We start from the raw sequence: 18,106 nt of genomic DNA, 5'->3' as shown, positions 1-18,106 counted from the left end.
CTCTTTCCCCATTCATTTCACCAGAGCTCGGTGGAGCTGTGGACGCTCAACTGCTGCAGGGCCAGTGTATCAGCAGACAAAATCACTTGCTTTTACGAGGGATACTGACTGAATTTGAGTAATATTTATCCCTGAAACTTCTGGCACTAGAGCAGATACAAATTCCATCATCCTCAATCGGCGCCTACAGCTGCCTTGCAAGGCTTGATGTTACTTCCCGTCCAGAGACTTTGCTTGTTTGTATATAAAACAATTCTTTGGCACATACCCAGCAGAGTTTACCGAGCTCCTGGCACCACTTCCTTTGTCAGCCTGTTCAAGGGGAGTTCAAGCATCCACAGCCTCAGGAACCAACTGAGCAGAGACCTCAGCAGAGTCTAAAAAATGCTGAAGACTCTGCATAGCCCAGAGATGGTGCTGCTGGGCAGGTGGGCAGTGAAGACAGCGTCCTGCTGACAGCGGAAGCCCGGCCACCCCATCTGGCTGGGCTGGGAGTCCCAAGCCATTCCTCCCAAGTGCTGTGGCTCTGGGGACATGTCCAGGGGACTGCACAGCAGTGGGACTGGGATTGTCCACCAGTGAGGCTCACACCCCGGCTCAGCAGTGCTCACAGCAGACCATGGGCAGGCCCCAGCAGTGGGTGCTCCTGCAGCAGGAGGGAAGGAGTGCTCACTCTGTGTCTCAACGTACAAAATGTCATGTTTGAAACTCTCCCCATAATTAGGAGAACTAGCTGGCTGGCAGGGGGGAGATATGTGCTCTTAAAACACTGCTCCAAGTACTGAAATTCAGCTTAAACAAAGATAGGGAGCCGCTCTGCCATTCCGGTGATGTGCAGTTGACTGGGGTTTCATGGATATGGCCATCTCACAGCCAGCACGCGCACTACGCCTTACTCTGCTCACGGTAATTATCCCTTCTTCTTTTTAAGCAGCACATAAAATAGTCACATAAAGCTTGTGTAAATGTCGTGCAGGAAAGTTAGGACTCTTTGTGGCAACCATGTCTTATCTGCTCTTGTTTTTGGAAAAGTCTCAGCTCCTCCCCACTACGGGTAGCTATGGCAGTTGCTGCGCCCTGCTTGCTCAGATGTGTCACCTTCCCCAGCTTCGTAAAAAATCAAAGGGAGAATGAGCAGGTGACTGGGAATGACGGGTCTCAATACAGTTTATAACTAGAGTTTGAAGGTTGCCACTTGGCCACGGAGGAGTGAATTGTATTAAAGATACAATTTCCCTAATATCCGTTAATTAGTTGAAATAAAGTCACCATCTACCACCTGCTTCATTATTCTTTTTCCAATCTGGCAGTCAGACTTTTATTTAGTCACTTTGATCAAAGGCTGAGAAGTGCCTTTATCTCGGCACTTCAGATAAAACCGCTAACAGAAAGGCTACCCCTCAACACGTGATACTGCCCAGCCAGTGCTGGCAATATAAGTGGTGAGAGGAGCTGCCCGGAGGACACCATGCCACAGGGGCTGGGCATGCTCCCGGGGTAAGCGCTCACCACCTGCCCCGACAAAGAGTGCCAGGAGCTCACGGGATCCTGCGCAAATACAGAATTAGGGCATGGTTTTCTTAGAGCAGCTACAGAGTCAGGTCATGGCAGCAACTAACAGGGGCTGGCAGCTTAAGGGCTGAAGTCTTGGGGGTCAAGAGTTTGGACGCACTGATTCTTGCTATATCCTGACTCTTCCCCACCATTTTTGTGTGGTTTCTGTATTAACCACTTGTTAGCAGTTACAATAGCAAAGCACAAAGCAGCTCCCGTCCCACACCTCTGGCAGAATGCACTCAAGGCAACGTCACGGGGTACCAATTACTGTAGGCCTTGTGGTGTAAGGGGAACGTATCTGTGTCCTATCAGGACGGAGCTGGCGATGACAGGTGTGCAACCGGTAATGAATGGCTCTGCCACACAGAGGGACCACACATGAGATGGTCAAGTGTGAATGGCCACCTGGACGAAGGGGACAACGAGAGGTTAATCTCGAGCACAGCAGGGCAACCTCAACCTTCCCTTTTTTATAGGCCGGAGAACACTATCCATTCCCCTCTCCCACCCCTCTTCCTCCTGCATCAATGTCCTCTAGATGCAATTCTTCAAAATAGCTTTTGACAAAAAAAGAAGAAAAGGTCACAGCAGTTAACGTCCCCCTCAATATGATACTGTTTGAAGCAATGCACTTTTAGAAATTCCACAACTAATTACTTCAAAATCCCTAGTTTAAACTCCTGTGTCATGCCAAAAAATGTATCTACAGTAGCCATCCTACAAAGGGCTTCTTGGTCATGCTTGACTCAACGAGGACCTGAAGGTTTGTGCTCAGAAGAAAACATTTAAAATATGTTTAAAACATGTTGAAAATAGTGTTTTACTGGAAGTTATTGCTATGACCAATAATAAGAAGCATATTTGCCACTAAGAGCCTGAAGACCTCTGAGGGCTTCGTAACGAAATGCTGAGATCCCAGAGGGCTCCTCTGAAGGTCAATGTGACAGAAACAACTGGAGACAAAGGGAGGCAAGACAGCTTGCCTTGACATAGTGGCAAGGCAAGGTCTGGAGTAAAACTCCAAGTTCACCTGCATGGTTTCCTGCTGCACGTTGCATGTTGGCTTCTTTACAACTAAATTACATTTAGCTAAAATCTGTACCGTGTCCCCTTCCACAGGTGCCTCCAGCACTGGTGAAAGCAGAGGGAAAAACCTCACTCTGAAGATCTGTGTCTTGTCCCTGGAATTACCTCATGACCACAGGTACAGCACGCTCCTAAAATGTTACACAGTGGACAGTCTTTCTAGGTATTCTTTATACAGAGCATTATGTCTTGGAGGGAGAAGGCAGGAAAGAGAATCGGATCTCTCTTTAGTGTTAACATCAAGGATATTTTCCCAAAGTTGCACGTATTTCAAGTCACTACGCAATACCAAAATGTGCCATTCTTGCAACTATACTGAAATCTACAAGCTACAAGGACTTACTTCGCAAAGCATGCTCGTCCCATATAACACATATCTGCAGACGTGCTAGAGGCCACTTGTGCCCGTACCAGACTACCCGGTAAGTTTCAATTTTGCAATCACAGAGCCAGGACAGTATTTGATGCCCTCTCTCTGCCAATTACAGTAAAAAGAAAAATGAACCACAGGTTAGCAGTATAACAGGGATGTTAAAAATACGTACCAGTATATCCAGGCAGGCTGCTTTAAGTAGAGTTATCTGGTCTGCAATGGTCAAACTTGTAAAGCCTGGCAATCGCTTTGCAAATTCCACTATTTTAATAATGCACTTCGTTGCAAGTTCACTGAATTTGTCCCAAAGCCCGAGGTCCAGTCGAACCCGATGATCTGCGCTGGAGTTCTGGAAAGACAGACCAAAGGCACCATAAATCAACAGCGTCCCTTTCAGTAAATGGTTTTCAAGGGAAAGAAACAACAACCGAGTATTCCTTCCAGAAGTACTTTCTATTAACATTCCAGGCATTTTCTACAGCTTGCTGCTGCGATGATGCTGGTTTTAAACTTGGATTAACCGCCTGAAAATTCCTTGGATACTTCTCCATTACTTACGATTGCAGAGGCCATCTGTACAAGGAATACAAATGAACTTAAACATTTCTAAATGCCACTACCATTACTCTTCCTTGCCATTATATAATAAGTGCATTGAGAGAGACAATTTACAGTTGTACCCCAGAAGTATAAATGAACAGTGGAACAAGAATATCGAGTCCTCATCTGGAAAAAGCAGCATAATATTTGGAACGCAGTTCCACATACTTAAGGTCTTAGCAAATTAGTTCTACTTAATTTATCTGCTTTGTGGCTCTGCAAGAGTTCTACAGCTTTCTCAAGCTACAGTCTCCTATGAATTAAAGAGTATTTCTTTACATGATGTTAGGAAAACACCATGTGCGCTGATGAATGCTATATGCTCATCAGACGGTACATCCAACATACACCCTACTGTCTGAAGTGTTACAAGGACATTCCAGCTGCATCTTTCAGAGACTGTTTCCCTATATTCATGTATCTTAATCCAAAAGTCTGTAATTTGCTAGGATGAGTAGCAAATCTGTGCTAAGATTGTGATTAAACTCATGTTTTCATACACTCAGAATAGCCGCTTCACTCTTGAGAAAGTAAAACATGTCAGCCAAGAACTGGGAAACTCAAAAGTTACTATTTGATGCAGAGCAACAAAAGATGATGTCACAGGGAGACCCAGTCAGTTGTTTCCAACCACCCATGATTCCTGTGGGGTGACAAGAAGTGGGTAATGACAGAGCTCTGAAATACCTGAGGCCCCTCTCCTCCCACCCCTGCATGCAGCGTACGCCCATTTGGCCAGTATTCGATCCAGTGCTGTTTGGAATGCAGCCAGTGTGATGGTCCCTCCCACTATTTCATGAGCCACCAAGCTCAGCGTGCATTGCTGCTGCCTTCAACACCAGGGCGATCTCCTCTTCACTGCAAGAGGAATTTTACCTGTAAAAATACGCTGGTAATGAATTTGCAAAAGGTGCTGAGCTGCAGCCACAGAAAACCAAGGGCAGAGTTTCTCTCTTCTCATCTGAGTTTTAAACTTGAAACTGAATGACAGGAGTCTCAACCTAAAAGTCTAACAGACATGGCAGATAAATAGCCATCAAAAAGCATTCAATTTACACAGATCACACTTTCTTGGAGCAAACATCTCTAGTGACGCTACCACCATCACTGCAGATGGTGAGGATGTCCACCTCCTTGAAAACCTTTGAAGCCACCAGCTTTCTTCGGTTCATGCAAAGGACGCAGGACCTTAAGAGGTCAACAAAGGGACGTTGGGTGAGCTCAGCTTGGCTGTGATGCTCTGTCACCCTCTCCTGGGGCTGCCTTCACAGACGCCACAACCACTGTCAATCATGAAGGGGAAAGTCCTGATGTCAGCCCCCACTTGCAACAGGGTGGAGATTTGAGCTGATAGTCTTTACATTAGACCATTACTGCGAAAAATAAATGCTAACCATGCTGAACAGTTTGAAGGTGCGTAAGTGCTCTTCCTGGCACACCCTATTTTTATGGGATAAGAAATTAACTTCATCATTTCCATTTGAATTTTTATTCTGAGAACTTAAATTTTGTTGGGGCTTTTTTTTTTTAAATGACAGAAGAAAAGTTAGGAGAAAATGTCTTTATAACCCTAAGCCTAAAGAATTGCCTTCAAAATGGTGCCAAACTAATGGGTTAACAGTCATTGTAATGCCCTTTGAAACATTTCGTTCGGCTACTGGAGTATGCATCCCTCAGATTTATTTTATTTCATCCTCAAGGACCTTGGTGAAATACAGTACATTGGAGGAAAAATAAGATCAAGATGTGCAGTCATTCAGGCTGTAATTAAATTTAATAGGCAGTTTATCCAGTTCATAGAAAGATGGCATAGCGGAGAGCTACACAAAGCAGAGCCTAAAGCAGGAAATCATTTTACAATAGGGTATCCATCTGGAAAAAAAGACGTTGCATGAAACCAGCAAGTGTGAACGAAATCTTCATCAGTATCATATGAGGTTACTTTATCACGCTGCAGTACCGGCAACGGGAAGTTTGACGTGTCTTCTATTAAGAGTAATGCACGGCCGTCCTAACAAATGTAAATCTAACTCACGATTATGCAAACTGAAGAGAAGGGGCAGTTAATAAAATACAAAATAACCGGGTGTTTTATTGCGCCGGGTGCCAGATTCCTCAGTGTTGGAGCTCACGTGGTTTACACGTTATCACTGAGATTCCACAAATGGAACGAGTTTTAACGTTGTATTTGGTAATGAATGTAGTCGCCAGCACCACAGGAAACAGCTAGACTTTTAGCAGCATTTCTGAACACGTAACCCCCAAACTGACTGAATATCAACGTATAGGTTGAACAATAAAACACGGGGTTAATAAAATGTATGTTAGAAACAGCAACTAAATTTGCCTGGGGATCACCTCTAACCACGCTGTGAAAAAGATGCAGATGCTATGGCTTTTCCTGAATATTTTACTGAACCAGTTTTTTGGGTGTCTTTTCCAGGAGAAGTCCTGCGTATTTTTCAGGCCTATGCACCAGCGCACATATGGTGGAACAATACTGTAATACACCCTAGTGGCATCTTTATCAGTGGAAAAGCCCAACCTTGCTATGAAATCCAATTAAACAGCCATTTTTGCCACATAAATGGATCCCATTTTTTCCATCATTTTTGTTTTTTCATTGCAGGCTGCTCCGTCTCCACATTAACGATACGGGATGCGGTGCTCACAGAAACGTACACAGTAGCAGAATCCCCACCGTCTTTAAAATCCGCTTTGCAAAGGAAACAAGGCTCACAGGGGCACTCTGCCCTCATCAGGAACACTTGCTATGCCTCCTTAGTAAAAGCAGCAATGCACTCCAGCAAGCTCACTGAGGACCACAGCACCTGTCTCTGCTCAGTCCCAGCATCAGGATATAGAGATATATATGGAGATATGGATATATATATATATGTGTGTCCCTCTACACTGGCACAGAACAACAGCCGTGTTACTTCTAAGTCCAGCACTTACAAAGGACAAAATGTTGCCGAGATGCAAAACCTCTTCGCTTCCAGCCAGTCAAAGGCAACCTGGGAGAACCCACAGCAAGGGTCCGCAGAGTTAAGATTTTTTTTCTGTTTTATCCTCCCTTTATCCTGAGACTGGATGTAACACAGCTGTAGCCTTACAAACAATACCAGTCTCCAGGGACAAGCAGTGTAGATACACTCAATTATACTATAAAGTATGACATCTCCAGAGAAATTACTAACGCACTCTCTCTTACCTGGATGACAGTAATAAAACAGATCTATTTATGATGGACTTTCGAAATCCATTAATTTAAACAGCTTGCTGATCCTCATCATTGGCAGAACTGTACTTGCCACTGCCCACCAAATGCAACTGCTAAGTCAAATGACCCAGGGAATTTCATACAACTGCTATTCTCATATTATTTTAAGTAGACTTTTATAAACTATGCAAAGTATGGTAATTATTACAGACAGGGACACTTTTTCTTTCAAAGAGCAGTTGGATATAAAAAAAAAAATATTTGAAAATGCTTATCCAAAACCAGTTTTATACAGGTAAAAGCACACAATGGGGGAAAAAAGTCACCATGTCACCTTTCCCTCTGGGAAATGCAGGCGGCAGTGCTCAAGAGCGAGAGGAGCCAGATACACAAGCTAAGTGTCTGAACAGATTTTTTTTTTTATGATTGTGTCTCTGCAAGGTCTTTTTTACTCCACTCTTTTATACTTAAAATTCTTTACTCTTTTTATCAACAAACAAAATTACCTTCTAAATCACTCCGAATGATCACATAACCAAAGGCACACAGAGGCTGCACCTACAGAGCAGTGTCTTCCATCCACCATTTCTATCAGTACACGAGGGCAAAGCTGATGAAATTCAAATGAATCCCCATCAATTCAATCGACTCACTTCTCACCTCTGGCTTAAAGAATCAAATAAAAAACTCCAAAGTTACAAAAGCTATCTGTAGCTTCTGCAGTGTGTGTGCGCCGTGCTTGATGACTGCTAGCCTACAGAACTGGCATAAAAGCAGGACTGGTGGCAATCTTCTACCCATACTAGCTTGTTGCTGTCAAGAAAGGTAGTGGCATAGGCTTCCAGCTTCCCTTTGATTCAGCATGTAGAAAAAGGGTCACATGCTCCTTATTTTTTGACTTCTGGTCTCTGTCTCAAGTGTCTCAAAATGAAAGATTATTGCCAGAGCCCTGCTGTTTGATCAGTGGCTGGTGGTCACCAAAGCTGTGCTACTCCGACCAGGGCACACACCTTACACCTTCCAGATGCTCCTAGATCCTCACTACAGAAAGGCTTCTCCCCCACTCCTGGGCTGATGGGCAGCCGGAGATGAAGATGGCCCTTATTTCCAGTCCCAGCAGTACTCTGTCCCTTCCACAGCTGGGCAGAGACAGTGTTCATAAAAATGAGCTCTTAACACTGAATTCCTACCTAAAAAGCTGAAGTGGTCGCCAGGCCATAGCTAGGTGAGAGATGTAAATACTCAGCATTTCACGCAGTGGCTGTGAGAATGCAGTAAGAAGACAGTATTTAGCACCGCTGCTATTAGTTTTGACACAGCTGTCGAAGGAAGCTGTTTCACTCTAAAAGTTTCAAGGTAAGCAAAAAATATTTCTTTCAGTATAATTTTGTTATTACAACTTGTATAGTAGCAAACCCTGACAAATTGGCAGGGACTTCAGCCACGTGCAGCTAACCACGCTGGACTTCAACAGACCAGTGATGAAAACAAGAATTCTCTTTCCCCCAGCTATCTAACCTGACTTGAGACAACGAACAACCAGTATCGAGCCTCACAGAGAGTGCGGTCAGGTCATGATCACTTGGGACCCACTGACAGACCAGATTGATCTGTTCACTACTTTGAACTAGGTGCTCTCAGTAAGGGCTCTGAAATTCCAAGAGGGACATAAACTCACCATGAGAGTAGGGACCCAAGGACAAAGGCATCAGTGGTGGGCGTGATATGTGTGCTATGACTGTCTCCAATTTCATCTACTTGTATAACTTCAAGAGCTACAATGCTAACGATACTTGAGCATCCAATACATAATGCAAGCATATAGGAGCCCAGGTTTATCTTTCAACCCTCCAAGATCCCTGGCAAGTCCCAGTACGAAGCACCACCACACCAGCAGCAGTGTGCTCTTCAAACCCAGAGGTAACACAACTGTATGTGCCAACACGTTCACGTTGGGAGGTATACCGATATATTGTTATTCTGGGATAGCCAGGCCATTTGCAAGGCAGCCTGTGAGCAATAATAAATGCTGGCACACATACCAGTCTGGCTGCGCGTCCTGGCTGCGTACATATGATCACCTCTTCACAAGGCATAAACTCACTAGCTTTGAACTGGGAAGACTTTTTTACACTTGTTCCAAAGCGTTCGCATGAGTGTGAGAGCCTGTTTGGAGACTTCATTCAATCCAAGAGGATATTAATCCCCGAATTTCCTTGAAAAGACACTCTATGGATCCCACTATCTCCCACTTTGCCTTCCATTATGTCATCAGCTGGCTGGTTTTGGGCTTCCTGCCTGTGCAATACTCACCAGTACCCCTACACGGACTGTTTTGACTACGTGTCACCTGAGCAGGGCTAGCACCAGAGAAGCATGCAGAGGACAGGTGCCCTCCCCAGTACTAACCATTTTATGTGGATATCAAAACAAAATGTGAAAAATGTTTGTGAATGTGAAAATGTGAAAATACTTTGAGTAACACAAAAAACATGCTTTTTCCAACATCACACCGTACGTGCTTGCTTTTCTTGCACTTAAATACAAGGTCTTATGCCTAGACCCCAGAGTTTTGAACCTTGCAGTCGGCAAACAGATGAGTATGCCATGAAACAGCTCCCTCCTCACTAAAACAGTGAACACTGATGCCTCACAGGGATCTGCCTTTATCACTCTTTGAGAAATCTAACATTTGTTTCAGCAGCAGAGTATTCACTCAAAACAGAAAGCAAGCCAGTGACAGAGGTATTTCACTTGGCCTCTGGGGCTTGAACCCACATCTCCAGCTGTGGCTGGAGGATAAGGACATACAGGTAGGTGTCTCCTTGCCCCAGACATGCCACTCTTGAACTCCTGGTCTCAGCAGCGAGGGTACATGCTCAACTACCTCAGGACTTTCTGCACATCCCTCTGAAACAGCCAGTGCTCCTGCCACCGACTGCAAGACCAGACCCAGTGAAGTCATTCCTCTAACGACAACTACCCTAAGCATTACCTAACAGTTATTTTTTAGCATCTCTTTTATTACTGCATTTGCAAACTTGACATTGAATTTCTCTCTGAAATCAATAAATATCACTGAACTTCCCTGTATTGAGCAACATATATATGTACAGAAAAGAAGTATTTCCCTGACTCATCCTCTGGAGAAATTCCCACAGTACTGAACTTCTTGAAGGGAACTGATTTTTCATTTCTAAAAGCAGCAGAAGTTTTTGCTGCTTTTAGGTATTTCAGTAGTCTGGAAGAGGCATAAACTGCAAATGAGCATTCTGCGGACTGGTTTGTTTAGACATTTCATATCTTCCTTGAGCATGGCAGCTTTGGGACTGTCACCAGTAATCCAGCAGCATTCAAGAATTCTCTACATCTGCAAAGTTGTACTCTGCTGACACGCAAGTAGAGACCACGTCTTTGGAAGCCAACAAATTTCTAATGAGTGACGGCATGTAATTGACTCATGGACTCCAAGCGTGTCTCTTGGCTGGATTAATCCTTCAGACAGTCTCTCACAATACTGCTAAGTAACGCTTATGGTTAAGTGCAGTTTCTCTTCTTCAGCATGTATCTGCATGCATACCTGTGTTTTTTCATGGCTAAGGAGGTGCAAGGAGGGCATCTACTTCTGATTCTATTTAAAAATGTCTGAAGCCTCCAGTGCAAAACACACATCATCCAGGCACATCCAGAACATACGTATCACAAACCGTACTTACTGTCGTGTATTTTCCCAGCTGGCAGAGTGAGGGGAACGTTTCCTGGTGAGCTTTTCGGATCTTCTCAGTGAGATCATCCAACTCTGCTGTCATTTCATAGTTTTCTGTGGACTCCTGCTTTGAAGGTTCCTTCTTCTTTTTGTTTCTGTCATTTCTGACAGCTATAGAAAAAGCACATCACGTGATTATTCAGATCACCCCATGTTGTTTTTGCCGTTCTAAACACTGCAAAATGTTTCTATTTTAAACATAAATTAAGTGGCGATAGAAATGCTATATGCACAGACAATACTAACGCAAGTTTAATTACTTAAGTGTAAGAATTAAATTTAATGGGTAATGACGAAACTAAACTTCCACAGGTGCTTGTTGTGGATGTGCTGTCACACTCCCATAGTATCTATATCTACCTTCCAAGAAAGTCTGCTGCAACTTCACATGCGCTGTGTCTCAGTAACTTTGTGAGATGGAATTTTTTCCTTGCATCATTACAGCTGTGCATGGTGAATGGTCAAGACTTCTGCAGTGATGCAGTTGGTATTTTATTGGATGTGAACAACACTAAAAAAAGACAGCAACTGTCTCTCCTCTTAAATTTCTCAGTATGGATAATAACAAAGCCCATACTAATACAAAGTCCAGCAAGCAAAAAGTTATTTAAAGAGAAATATAAATGTGAAAACAGTAAATGAAAGAAGATGAAACACATTAAACTCAAGATCTGAAGATCAAAGGAGAAGCACAAACACTTGAAAGAGTAAAAATGGCAGTGAAGCTATCTAAAGTTGCTTGCCATCTGCTCCCGCACTCAGATCAGCCTTCCACCTTCCCCTGCCCGTGGGGGATTACTGAAAATATGCACTGTGCTGTAATTGATTTCCCACATATTTGTGTTTTGTAATAAAATATGACAGCTGCTCCATCACTATGCTACTCTTTGTTCTTTTAATGAAAATACCTTAATTTTACAAAACGTGCCCAGGAGATAAGTCCATGTCCGCAGTATTGCCAGTACTTGTGAATTTTATCAAAAGGCTTGTTGTTAGCTAAAGCTCATGTCTTAAGCGTAACCAGATGCATAAGGCTTTACAACAAAGCCAAGCTAAATCAATCCCTCTCCCCAAAGACTCTGTGTCAATATTAAACACCCTGAAGACTAAATGTTATTGGACAAATAAAACCAATCCTAACATGCACAATCTTACGATACTTAAAAGAAGGCTCTAAACTCTGAGGGTGCTGTTGGGCGGGTCTGGCATACATGAGGATGGCTGGGGATTTTGGATGGACAATTCTGATTTTTACTGTTGCACTCCAGAAAGCATGTAGGGAGGAAAAGCACAGCAAAATGGGCAGGTGTCCAGAACCAACTCCATGCCAGGTCTTTTCTCCTGTGGGTTCCCCAGGCCCATCTCCATGTGGTTGCTTCCTGCAAGCCTGTGAACCACAAATGATCACAAAGAGCAGACAAACGGTGCGTGTTTCAGAAGGAAGAAGAGGTGTTGATTCATCCTCGCTTACAGTATCTGTTCAACAACGAACAGCACACAGATGGATTCCTTTTCTGCTGGGTGTCCTTTCCAAGAGAAAATGAAGAGTGACATGGGAAAACGGTGGGGTAAGAAGGCAGCAGTCAGGGGCATCTACAGAAATAATGTATAACAGGTGTATAACAGAAAACGAGAGGTAGAGATACAGTGAATATTGTTGCACCTTCACAAGGCCATTAGGCAAATACTCCACACAATGAACAGCTCTGGTTTTCTCACTAAAGATATGACTTTGCAACTGAGAGAACTCTGTCCCCGATCCAGCAGATATTTTAAGGATCAACTTTACTTTAACTCTGTGAACACACGTGCACTGAAGTCAGTTACATGCTTTGCTGGATCAGGGCTGGGATTTTGAGCACCCCACCAGATTAAAGCCTAACCTTGAACAGCATCATTTCTGCTGTTTGGAGTAACACAGTCTCAAAGGAAGGGCAGACTGAAAAGATACCTTCTTGTGAAGGTTCAACGCCAACAGTGTAGTCAGGTTTGGGGCAGGGAGGATGGATTCCCCCACCTCCCTTTCACAAACTATTCCTCTAAAGCCAATAGTCTGATTTGTTCACTGGACCCCAGGGCAGAGCACAAGTACCGTCTCTCGCATTGAAAAAACATCCAGGACCTACACATACATCTCAAGTGCTCTAAACCACCACTGCACTCCAAAACAAAATCCTAATTGCTGCTGTACTTGGGAGATAAAAGAGCTCCTTAGAAAATTATGTAAACTCCTACGCAACCACAAAGAGCAAAAAGCCTTTGTAATGAAGCTCCATTTACTTATAGCTCAACCAGCTGATTGACAAATTTGCCAAACAGGCAGCCTCAGCAACTACTTATCTCAATAGCTTTGAACTCCTCGTGGAGGACAAACACGTTATTTAGGACAGGCTTTGGAGCAGCTGCCAAAAGCTCCCAGAGACCAGGAGATAACTCCAGCAGGAACCGTGCCGTGCTCCCATGCTACCTCTGCACAGCTTCCTCTGCAGCTGTACCTGAAGCCCCCTTGGAGGGCACCAAAGGTAGCCACAGGGACAGCTGCTGGTCAGTCCACACCACCATACCAGCTGAGCTCTGCCCACCTCCTTCTTGGGTGCGGATCACTAAAGGGTAGGAAGGGGAGAACTAACGCATCCTGAAAACTAAGAACAGTTTTTTATCATCATTACCTTTTTGCCTATCATTTAGATTCTCTTTATAATAATGATAAAACCTGAATAACATTTATCTTCTTGCTTTATGTATACATTTTGTATTTCCTGCATTTGTCTTCACTAAGGCTGCATCAGGCACAGCAGTGTTTCTATATTCCCTGTAAGATAACACAAGAAAGTGCTGACACGTAACACCCAGGCTCCAAAAACATAAAAAAATTCAGTAACGTTGAACTATTACGCAGATTCAGCTACAACTATAATTCAATGGATAAAAAAAAAGATAAAAAGATTAAGGCAACACCATGCTTAAGAGAGTTAAATAAAAACATATAAACACATGCACATTTAGCCAGTAAATTTAAAAGCCATCACTGCTCTGGGAACAGGAACTGTCACATCACATGTGGGAAGGGTTTTGGATTACAGCTTATGCTTGTATTACATAAATCACACCTTTTTGTATCTTGATCTTTACATGCATATGATCACATCAATCCCAATGCAATTCCACTGCCTTTTAATGATGATACACCAGCAATGAATCTGTGTCACAGTTAATGCCACCGTAGAAAACTCAGGTTATGAATTTTATTACTTGTGCAGTAAATTCTGACTCGGTGGCTGCATCGTTGAGGAGCTCCCAACAGGGGACAGCATGGAAGCTTTCTTGCCCCGTGAGAAATACTGGAAGTTAAAAAAACTAAGAAAACAAATAAGGTGGTGGTATGGGGAAAGAGAATGAAAAAAAAGGTGTATCTTGGTACGTGAGGAAGCCATGTGTTGGTGCTGCTTGGATGGCTGAGCAACGCACACCCATGCCTGAGCACGTCTGCTCCGATCCATCTTCCCATGACAGCTTCCCTGTCCCCTTGACACACACGCCAGGACTTGTAGTTCCACACCCAGAAACCTCCAGGCAGCTGTGACAGGGTTCGCAAACTGGTGAAGGCACTTTCTGTTGCCTTAGCTTGAAGGACCAGCCCCTACTCTCAAATGTTCATCCCTCTAAACTGATGGTAGAGGGGCTGAACATTGTCTCTTGTCCCATCCGGTCTGTTCTCCTCACCCCAGGTTTGCCGCTGCGTTCCTTACCCTCAGACACATTTTCCCTCTTCTGCTTCAGGCAGTGGGCAGGGCACAAAACCTGCAGGGGGGAAGGATGCATTTTTCTAGAAAAGCAGGGCCTACTGTAGAGGAAAGTAAGTACAGAAAAGACGCAAACAGCTTCTCTCAGAGGACCCCAGCACTCCCATTTAGCAACCATGCAGCAATTCTCCTGCTTGAGCAGGATCATTTCAGGCATGTTGTAATGTTGGGAATTGCCCAGTCTTAAATTCAAGCCTCTCAGGTCCACCAAACAGTCACTGCTTGGCCTAAGAAGAGTCTGGGACACAGCCCAAGAAACTTAGGCAGTTTCCAGATAATCAGGTAAAATTATGGAATAGCCAGCGTTCATACTTCCCTTTGTCGAATGTGCCAGGAAGAAGAGCCTGCAGCTCGCAATACAATTTTTCCCATTACTTGCATAACCTATGCTTCCCCAGATGCTCAGAAGATAGTCAGACAGCACCTTTCATAAATCATAACAATTAATCAGCTATAAATTCATGACTTGAAATGCCATCATTGCAGTTTTGCCTCTTGGAGATCCCTGTGACCTTTAAAGAGCTCTGTGTACTAGTTAGCTGGTTTTGTTCCTGTAGGGACAGCTACTAGTGTTTCCAGTTAGTTTGCATTCCTGTAAAACCACACTTCTCTTGTCCCTAAATATTTTGGAAGCTACTCGTTAAGCCAACAAATCTCAAAAGCACCATAAAGCACACAGAACAAGTCAGTAATTGCTCAGCGATGGGTGTGAGCTAGGTTTTCAAAAGGACTCCTTTTGTTTGTGAACGTTGGTGAGAAGAGAAATCGGGAGGTGAGCTGAGGCAGGATGGCTGCAGACAGGCCAACTGTTCCCTTCGGGCAGAGGCTCGCTTTCCCGCCTGCTCCCCTGCACCTCTGCAAGCAATCTCTCCCTTGCCAAATGCTGCCCAACAAATGGTGCCACACACGGGCAGCGGGGCTGATGCTCAGCACTGTGCCCGGGGCTTCCAGAAGCACCAAGCTGGTTGCTAGGGTGGAAGCCTGCAAGTCTTGCACAGCTTCTTCACACTCTGACTTCTCCAATTCCAGCGGCAGCTGCTAAAAACTTCTAATTCTGGTAGAAGTTAGCAGCTGCAGACAATTTCGGTCAAATATGCAAAACGCTTACCTACTGCCTCAGCCAAGTTTGATCCATCAGGATAAATGCCACCCACACACCATGCGTTGCCCTTCTCCCCATCACCCTTCAACAAACTGTGCTCACGGTAATGGATGGCAGTCCATGAGAATGTCTTTCACAACAGTCACCCTGGAAAACCTCAAACCAAGGGACATTAGCTCTCCTGCTGCAGCAGCTGCTGCTGCACTAGGGTCTCCGGCCCCATGGACAAAGACAGCACCCAGATGCCTATCACGCACAGCTCCCACGCCTGGGAGCTGGTGGAAGCAGGCGCAGAGAGGAGGTTGATTTTCCCAGCTCCAATGTAAGAAAAAGAACAAAATAACCACCCTGAAAGCAACGCAACCACGCTTGACAAATGGATGAGCCATCAGTTCAGAATGGTTAAGACTCCTGTTCACATTTTAACAGCAAAGCAATTGCAAGCCAAACATAGTATTAAAATATGCAGTACACCAGGTAGTTATAAATAGATTGGTTGTTCTAGGTTGTCATTTCCAGATTAAATAAAGTTTTCTTTGAGGCAAAACCGCTTGGTCTTTAAAAAGAACAGGAAACTATCTTAAAAAAAATTCCCATGCCAAAACTGAGCTTTGACATAGGGAGAATAATGGTAGGCAAAGCATATTCCAAACACAAACCTCTCATTTCTAGTGGACAAAACAAATAATAAGTACCCAGTCAAATAAGGCGGTTCAAGTACAAAGCCAAAACACATTGAAACTTGCATATTTTGTAGCCGATTCGGAGAAATCAACCACGTCACCTGCTGGGTAAAATTGCCAAAGAAAACATCTCAGGATAAGTGAGATAGTATCTCTCTACAGACCTATCAAAAGTAACAGGGAGCACAGAGAAACACTCATGGAAGACATTTCATGAGCACCTGGCACGCTATCACTTGTCTCCAGGCACAGAGTGAGCACATATCTTAGAGAATTCAAGCTTGTCCCTGGTTTCCTATTGAGAAACAATCTTCAGCTGTGGCAAACACGTCCCAGCCAGCGCTCCAGGAACTTCAGTTCAACAGTGGGGGAAAACACCACAAATCCAGAGGACATCATCCTGCCAGCTGCCTTCGTGTATACTGGCTCTTCCAGCCACTGGTGGGGTTGTTTTATTTTTCTGTGGGGGAAAAGTGAACCTGAACTCTGCCTTGCAGCTTTGTATTATTCATTACATAATTGCTATGTTTTATTAGAAATATGATCTATTATAACCTTGAATACGGTATCTTAAATGACATTGAAAATTAGATTATTCTGATTATTAGAGAAGTGAGAAAGGTACTAAACATTTGTAAGGCTGATAATCAATCAGTGTATCCATCTGAGTGCAATAAAAATCAATCAGGACCTAGTGCGTTTAAATCTAATTTTTTAAGCATGACATTTTCTTCTGAGTTTCTTTTTTAAATGTCACCCTTTCCTACAACAGTGATTGATTCTATCCCCAAGGACAGTTAACTCCAACTGATTTATTCATTGCACTGAGCTCTTGTATCCACAGTCTCTTCTAAATACCAAATTAATGGCAACAATAATATTTTCATGAAAATATGAAATTCAGAAATATACATTCATGGAATAAACACAGCAAGAAGCACAACAGTGCATTTAAATTGGTTCACATACCAGGGGCCCTTTAACTAGGAAAGCAGTGTATTTTAAATGGTGGAATGAACGGCAGAAAATTGTGGAATTTTGTGTCCCTCCAGTTCTTGTTTTTCCTCCCTTAAAAGAGAACTCGGCCAAGGATTTGCTTGTTTAAAACGTAATTCATTTAGAAATGTTTCGGTAGTGAACAATGAATCACTAGCTACAGGGAGTCCATGAGTAATCACCTATGCCTCCAAAATAACCTTATTAGGCTATTGTAAGTATAGGGGAGACCTTTGATACCTATAGCCTAAGGGCCTCTATTTTTCCATTCATGCACAGGGGATTTATACCGTTATATCCTATTATAACTGACGAAAGCAACACATCTCCCATTTATGTATGAGGATAACCGCAGGGTTAATATATCAAGAACTGAGTTATAAGAACAGGTTTCATTATATGAATGAATGATACAAATGGATGCTCCACAGCTTTATTTAACTGGCTTGAAACTTGATCTGTGGTTTCAAGGATTCCATTGGCCTGAAAAATTTTATTTTTGACATGAAATTTGGCACCTGCTGTTGTCATATCCTGAAATATTAGTAGATAGAATGAACAAAAAAGGAGTTTCTAGTCCCTTGAACTAACTGCATTCAGATGTAGGAGCAAAACTGGAAAGCCAGTGCAGAACTACAGGCTGAGAAAAATACCCCTTGAAGTCAGATGAAAGGTATGGCTTCCGTGCTTTTTTAAAAAAAACATTATTTAAAATCATTGTTTTTATTATTCCACTTTACTATCATTTAAGAGAAAAGATTTTTTTTTCCCTTTTATTTTAAGGCATCCAGAAGTAAACCCAACAGCTATCATACTTTGGAAATCTAGAACTGCCAATCCAAGACCCAAAATTGCTGCCCAAGATAAAAACACACGGTTCTAAAGGTGGATTTGGGTTGAATGTTGCAAAAGGCTCC

General features: G+C 43.4%; 1 protein-coding gene across 5 annotated transcripts in view; it reads right to left on the bottom strand.

Annotated features, from left to right (window-relative positions):
• RARB (retinoic acid receptor, beta) overlaps window positions 1-18,106 on the bottom strand; it is a 94,840-nt gene that overhangs the window by 12,019 nt on the left and 64,715 nt on the right. For all 5 annotated transcript variants that reach the window (XM_010141480.1, XM_010141477.1, XM_010141478.1 and 2 more), the window contains 2 exons: window positions 10,556-10,716; window positions 3,189-3,365 (listed from right to left, as the gene is read on the bottom strand). In XM_010141480.1, coding sequence (XP_010139782.1) covers window positions 3,189-3,365; window positions 10,556-10,716 — 338 coding nt within the window. The remainder of the gene's footprint in view (window positions 1-3,188; window positions 3,366-10,555; window positions 10,717-18,106) is intronic.

Source organism: Buceros rhinoceros, unplaced genomic scaffold (genome assembly GCF_000710305.1).
Source record: "Buceros rhinoceros silvestris isolate BGI_N320 unplaced genomic scaffold, ASM71030v1 scaffold10718, whole genome shotgun sequence".
NCBI classification, from domain to species: Eukaryota; Metazoa; Chordata; class Aves; order Bucerotiformes; family Bucerotidae; genus Buceros; species Buceros rhinoceros.
This window is presented reverse-complemented; position numbering and strand designations above follow the sequence as displayed.